The 7,184-nt window shown below is 55.4% G+C and overlaps 1 protein-coding gene across 1 annotated transcript in view; it reads right to left on the bottom strand.

The window, feature by feature from the left end:
- Nucleotides 1-3,948, bottom strand: part of LOC109386172 (paxillin-like) — an 11,979-nt gene extending 8,031 nt beyond the window's left edge. Inside the window, exon 1 of the mRNA XM_019649094.1 lies at nt 3,794-3,948. Coding sequence (XP_019504639.1) covers nt 3,794-3,890 — 97 coding nt within the window. The 5' untranslated portion in view covers nt 3,891-3,948. The remainder of the gene's footprint in view (nt 1-3,793) is intronic.
- Nucleotides 3,949-7,184: the final 3,236 nt, after the last annotated feature.

Below are 7,184 nucleotides of genomic sequence, written 5' to 3' on the forward strand. Positions count from 1 at the left end.
ATTCCACCATGGTCTCTGCTCCACCACTACCACCAGGCCCTTGTTCTCACCCCTCTTCCCTTCCCCCCTCCCTCTCTCCTTCACCCTCGGCCTGAGGCAGGGGGCTGACCTGCTGATGAGCCCCTAATGGTGGCACAGGGAGCTCAAGAATTCAGAGAAGGCTGGAGCTCCACGTTCTAGCTAGCTTGCTGCAGTACAGGTCAACTTGCATGAGTGGCTCCCTCCTGTGCGATTCGCCAGCGGCCTCCTCTGAACAGCATGATGCAAGATGGGGCTGTCCCAGGCACTGACCTCTACTCTCGCTTACTACCAGGCAGCCTTCTTATCTGGAAGAGGGAGGCACCTGGGCACAAACAGATCAGTGGTTCCTTAGCACCCTCGGAAACAGGCAGAGGAGGCAGGAGAATCGTCAGGAGACAGAAGGTGGTCAGGGCTTCACGGAAAGCACCAAACAGCCGAGGGACAAGGAGAGGCTCAAGCCCGATGTGTCATCAGCCAGCCGTGAGGTGTGCCGCCACCAGTCCTTGGCTAACAATCATAAAGTATTGACATCTGCAACGTATTTGCTTTTAATTTTAGAAAATAGACTGAAACAAGCTCAAGGTTACCCCATGACCATCAGCCCCACCCACAAACACAAAAGAAGTGTGTTTCAGTATGCTTTCCTGAGTGACAGGAAGAGCTAAACGTGCACAGAACCCCAGGTGTGCCCTCAAGGATGGGGAGCGCACGATGCTTATCTGCCACAAGTGCCATCTGCAGGGTATGTCACTGCAGAACACAGACTGGAACCACTTATCTGAGATAGTCAGAGCTCTGAGAAGAAGGGGCAGATGCGAGAGGGAAAGAGCCAGCTGCCCTCTGCATCCCCCAGCTGACCCTCAACGACACTTTCACTTCCCTAGAGGCATCTATACCACCCTGCTTGGTCTCACAGGTTTTGGAAGCCATCTGCTCAGCTCTGGGCAAACAAAGTTCTGGGGCCACTTGACAGTTGGTGTCATGGCTGACTGCTGGTACCGCCTGAGTCAGGGGATGGTCTAGGGAAGGCTCACCATACGCACAGGAGCCCCAAGTCTTGTCTCGGTGCCCCCAAGCTCCCCATGCTCATTCCCTGTGCTGGCAGGCAGCTGGCCTGACCTGACCTGACGGGAGGCCCTGGTGGGATGGTGTCACTGATCTACAAAGGAGGGATGCTTCGGCCATTGTCCTGAGGACACAGATTTCTCCGGATGCTCAGATCCTTGCCTACTCTCCGCACTGGGAAACTGGCCTCTTCCTGGACAGGGAGGGGCAGGTAGAAGCTATAGTCCTCACGGCCTTGAGTAACCAGAGGCATCCTGGGAAACCATAAGAGAAAAAAAAGGAGGAAGACGACGGACTTTCCTGAAACAAAAAGCATCTAGGGAGACCTCTGGGCTGTCAGTCTCGCTGGCAGGGCTCACGTGTAGGGACAGCAAGGTGCAGAGGAGGACAAGGTAGGAATGGAGCCCAAAGAAGACCTTCTGGTCCGCCTGCAAGAAGCCCACCAACCCCAGAGCTGAGGCAGAGAGCCAGGCAGATGGCAAGCCTCATGGGAGAAGAACTCGATGAGTGGTCTGTGCCCCCGGGCTCCCGCTTGGCTTGGCACTGGTTGCACCAGGAGATCGACGGGGAGGGGGAGGTATCCACCTCAACCCTGATTTGGGTTTTATTGGAGGAGACACTCTAGGGCTCTGGGAATCCACTCCAACAAAGCCAGGAAAGATGGCGAGAGCAGTGCCCAGCCATAATGCTGAAAACATCACATAGGAAGTCCCCAATGTACACACATGGAGAATTCCAAAAGCCTGTTCGGAAGTTGGGTTTTGAACTACGGGGACTGTCTTCTAATAGAGGCAATGCTCTGAGGGGGAGATTTGGGTGACTTCCACTGGATGCTAGGGTCTGCGGTGTTTGCACAGCATGCTTTCTCACTCTGGGGATCAAGGAGGGGGATCACTGGTGTGGGCATGGGGGGCAGGCCAGCATAGCTCAGGACCATTGAGCCCCATCACTCCACATTCACAGCACCTGCTTTGTGCCCGGCAGTGTGCTGTGCACTGTGGGGTACCGCTGCCCTGGGCACTTCCGGTCTGAACTTCTCAAGGACAAATGGCACAGTTATATGAAATATCAGGAAGCCTCGTGGTTAACTCGGCAACCTCTGATCTGAACAAAACTGCCACTTGGGGGTGGCTGCCTCTCCTCCGGTCCGTCTCTATGTCCAGACAGGAAGTAGTCACCAAGGAAGTCAGTGAGCTGATCAAGTGCCCCCTGCGACTGCCCTTTCTGACACCACTTCTTTCTCCTTTTAAAAAGTNTGACTCATGCCTCACTCAACAGGAACTGTCATTCTACTCTCACCGCCCTGAAGGAAGTGTGGGCTGGGGTGACACACAGGAAACCAGGGGAGAAGGCCGAGTCTTCCCATCTGCCGCCAGGAGAGGCGGGAGGTGGCCCATTTCTTCCCTGGGCTTCCCACAGGCCATGGGAGGGTGGTTTCCTGTCTGCTGAGGAGCCCTTCATTGCAGGGCTGACACGTGAAGTGTGCGGGCAGGTTCGCTTTCTTTACTGGGTGCCTGGCTTGTGCCCAAGGTCACAGAGCACAAGTAACCAGAGACTCCGAGAATAAAGGGGGAAAGGCAACTCCAGAGGTCACCCTGAGCACCAGACAGAAACCCAACCACGCCAGGCCCCATCTGCACCCAGGATGGCCCAGCCAGGACCCCCCACTGATCATCAGGCTGCCCCATCTGATGGGGCTCCAGGGGCTTAAGCAATAGCAGGTGGGAGGAGCTACCCGGGTTTACTCTGTACACCTCCAACCCCCCATAGGCACAGGAGCAGGTCCGGGCTGGCCGGACAGCAGTCTCTTCTACTGTAAATAATTCACCTCTGTCCAGGATCGGCAGGCTCAGCCCTCCCCCATAGGGCCCAGAACACCATGGATGCACTTCATTGGTCAGATTTCATCCACCTCTTCAGGTCACCCAGAGACTCTAGACTTTTTAAGGTCAAGTCTAGGGCCCCTCTCCAGGCCCATCCCACAGTTCCTTCAATGGATAAAGCACAGATTTACATACAAAAAGACAGCCTGGAACCCAGAAGGTTCATGTGCTGGAAATTTTCTCAGCTCTTACAAATCCATCCAGTACATCCCTGCATTCTAGGCTCTTGGTCTGTTGCAGAGCAGGGCGGCTCCTTGGGCCTCTCACCCCTGCTAATCACCAACAGAGGCTAGGAGGGGCTCAGAAGTGAGTCATCTGCCCTACAGAGACCTGGGACAGAAAGTTCAAAAGTTCGCCTGTTTCAGGAATGAGCTGCAGTCTTTCCCCGATGTTTGTGGATTTCACAGTATTAGTTATCCACTCTCTGCCAGTCAGGTTCTGACCAATGAACACGGCCCAAGGTGGCCACAGAACAGGTCAGTGCTTCCCAGTCTCGGGCAGCTGGGTCATTTTCCTAACTCGGCTCTCTTGCCTGCCTTTCGCGGTTCTCCAATATAGCACCTCTTCTAGCGCCCACATTTCACTGGTCATCAAGTTGCATCAAATCTTCCTTCATGGGGCCTCTCTCCATTACTTTTCTCCCTTTCTTTTCGTCACAAGGAGCCAACAACTCGGACTAGCATCCGAATCCGTGCTCAGCCCTTTCTCGAGCTCACCTGCAGCACCCTGGTCTGGGCTCTCCCACTTCACCCCTTTAAGCAGACACCAGCAGTTTGAAGTCTTGGAACCCCACCTGCTTGTGTGCGTCCACACGTCACTCTCACCTCTCCCACTAGGCTGCACGCCCTCTGTGGACAGATACCTCCTTCCCCTTGCTGGATCCCCAGCATGAGCAACCTCGTGGCCTCCGATGCAGTGCATGGATGAGAACCAAGCAAGGAGGAATCCCAGTATTCAGCCACCAACCGCTCTCTCTGCCTGTGGGGTAAGATTGGAACCCTTGGTCTTGAGCTTCTCAGCATAGGGCCCCAAACTAGCCTTTACCCCTTCCTCTGGCCCCCTCACTGCAACCTGACTCTCCAACCAAACTGGGCCCCTCTTCCCTTTCCCAGCTGTGTGCCTTTATTCATAATACTGAGCGTGCCTCCCCCTGCCCCCCCATCTCCTACAGAGCTATCCATACCCCCAGGGGACAGATGGAGGCCAGGGGCGCAGAAACTACCTCAGGATAAATCCAGAACACCTTCTAAGGATCAAATGTACTCAGGAGCAAGTAACTTAAACCATTGCCTTAAATTAAAACAAGCAAGGCTAATTTAATTGTTAAATTAAAACAAGCAAGGTTACGGAGTCAAATGCAAAAAGCAAATGAACTGTAAGATAAGAAGTGAGGCTTCAAAGATACTTTTTGCACATGCACTTGGGGACTTTGGTGAACAATTTTAAGCAGCACCACAAAGCCACCCCTGTCCATACCACAGACTTGGCAGCTCTGGTGGCGTTGGGAGCTGGGACAGTAACATAGCTATATGTCCTTCTGGCATTCCAGGCTGCATGGCAGAGTGGAAAGAACCCGCCTCCAAGTAGTGAGGCAGACAAGTTCAAGTCCACCACTCAGTAGCTGGGGTGGCAATTTACTGGACCACTCTGGGCTTTAGTTACTCAGACACCCCATAGAGCACACAGTGAGTAATCAATGAAAAAGTGTGCGAAAACCAACAGGAAGGCTAGGGAGAACCTCCTCTGCCCTCCCATGGTGACACAGAGGGGACACTGGGTAAATAAATCCACATCACTGATTTTTATCTCCCTTAAGAACAGGAGGGGGAGGAGGTGGAGCCAGGAACCGTGGCCGGGAATCTTGGGAGCTGTGACAGGCCTGTCACAATCTTGGGCCTCCTTGCTGAGCAAACCACTGACCTCACTCCCCCTGCCTCAGGTTCATTCCAAGTNCTAGACTCAGAACGTTTGCCTCTCGGGGCCAGCTGAATCAGGCCCTGGCATTTCCCAGCCAACGAGCGTGTAGAGGGAGGGGTTCTCCTCTCCAAACTGGGGCTAAGCGGGGTGGGGGCGCCTAGTGCCAAGTCTCCAACCCACTAGGGGCAAAGGCCGCTCAGCTACGCCCTGGCAACGAAGGGGTGTGGACCTTCTGCAGCTTCCCGCCAGAGGGCGCCATTGTCTTGCCGGCTCCCTGCCGGGGGGAGTAACCGAAGGTAACCTCACGCAATCACGGAATTTCTGGCTGGAGAAGACCCGGGAGCCCCACTGCCACCCATGTACTGGGTAAGTTTCAATGCCGGGAAGCTCCGCTGAGCTGGAGGAACAGAGAAGGCTACGAGGAGGAGCATGAGACCGTCTGGGTGCCAAGCCTCCGGCCTGTGCCTGTGACACACTATCATTTGAGGTGCGACCCAAACATGACGCAGCCCGAGGGACTCCGGAGACCCACAGGACGCACGCCCTGGCTCTCCGCGCCTCTTCCGCATATATGCACCACCAGCAGGTGCCCCATCCCAATCCCTCGGCAGTGTCTGAGCCGAGCGATGCTCAGAGCAGCAGCAGCGGCTACAACCTCGTGCTGGGAGGCCAGGAGGAGACGAAGAGGTCTTCTCCGGGCCCCAACCACTGAGCCAACGGTATATTCCTGAGAACCGGGTGGGCGCCACCAGGTCTGCTGCAACCCCGAGGGGGTTAAGACAGGAGTGGGTCTGGTCTGGTCTGCTGCCTCTGGTGGGAGGGGACGGAGGGCCGGTCTGTCCGCATTCCAGGGCTAATAAGCACCTGCTCCGCCCCCTCACGCTCCCCAGGTAAGGGATGCCCCCCAGACTGCAGCTCTGGAGACCTAGATTGACCCATTGACACATGGCACCCAATAAGTTAAAGAGAATCAATGAACCCTTGCCACCTCCACCCCTAGCTACAGCATAAAAACAAGTCTTCAGTGCTCCTTCACAAGACTGGCTGCTTCCTCCTGTCCAAGCCCCAGCTACTCTCAGTATGAGATAACGACTGTCAAGACCAGAGGCCTAATGCTGAACAGCCGCCAAGGGAGTGAGATAAAGGCCCATCCAGGATCCCTCAAGTGTATGGGGTGGGGGTGGGGGGCAGGAGGACCTAGACCATTCACTCCTCCCAGGCTCTAAGCACACTAGCTGTTAGAACTCATGCTGGGGGATTCTGAGTCACACAGACTGCTCAGTGCCTCAGTTTCCATGTCTGTTGGATGGGAATTCCATCCCCTTACAGGAATACGGATTACATGAGAAAATGGATACACATACAGTGTTTGCTTAGCACAGTCCCTGGAATAGAGCACATGCTCCTACACGGCAGTGGTTAGCCCTGGAGGGGATAGAGGAAGCACCTCCCCATCGGATCCCACTCCTGGGACAGAGGCTGCTGCAATCCAGGATCAGCAGTTCTAGGGACAACAAAGTCGCCCAGGAGAAGCCTCCCCAGCAGGTCTCCATGGATGAGGACAAGTAAACATAGGGCATCATCGAGTGCCCGAGTCCACACGGCCACACCCACCCCAGTGCTGGGCCCCTCGCCACCCTTCCACCTGGTAGCCCCAGCAGAACTAGAAGAGAGAGACCCATCAGAAAGACCTGTCTCGACAGGTCTAGGAGAGGCCCACAGTAAGAACAAGATAGTTTCAAGACCTGGTCACCCATCTGCTTTCTGCAAGCCAGTTTAACTCAGCTCTCATCGCCCCAAGCAGAGGAAGGCACAGTTTCCTCAGGAGCTGACAAGCAGAAGGAAGGAGCAGCAAACAAGCACCCTGAAGGCTCCAGCTCAGGCAGCTCGGGGCTGTCAGAGCCCAGGGCCTTCCCAACAGCCCAGGGCCGGCTGTCCCTCCCTGCCATTCAATACAAGACCTGGATCCTCAGAGAGAGAGAGCACCAGCTCAGCAAGTCCTTTTCCCATGAGTCCTGGACAGGCTCTGCCTTATGGCCTGTCTGTCCTGTTGGGCTCATGGGCAGGCAAGGGAGGTTTGGGCTCCCCCGTGCTGAGCACCTGCTGGGCCTTGGTGGCCTTGGTGTCAAGAGGAGAAGCACCCAGCCTCCTGAAGGCTGCCTGAGCTCAGGGACATAAGCAGTGAGCAGGGCTGGGCCCTTCCTAAGGAAGGAGCTATGTAAACAGCAGGACCAGTGCCTGCAGATGGTCTCATCTCAGCCCCTTTACTGAAACTCTTCCAGATTAGGAAGGAGAGTA

The sequence above is a fragment of the Hipposideros armiger genome, unplaced genomic scaffold (assembly GCF_001890085.2).
Source record: "Hipposideros armiger isolate ML-2016 unplaced genomic scaffold, ASM189008v1 scaffold_129, whole genome shotgun sequence".
Lineage (NCBI taxonomy): Eukaryota > Metazoa > Chordata > Mammalia > Chiroptera > Hipposideridae > Hipposideros > Hipposideros armiger.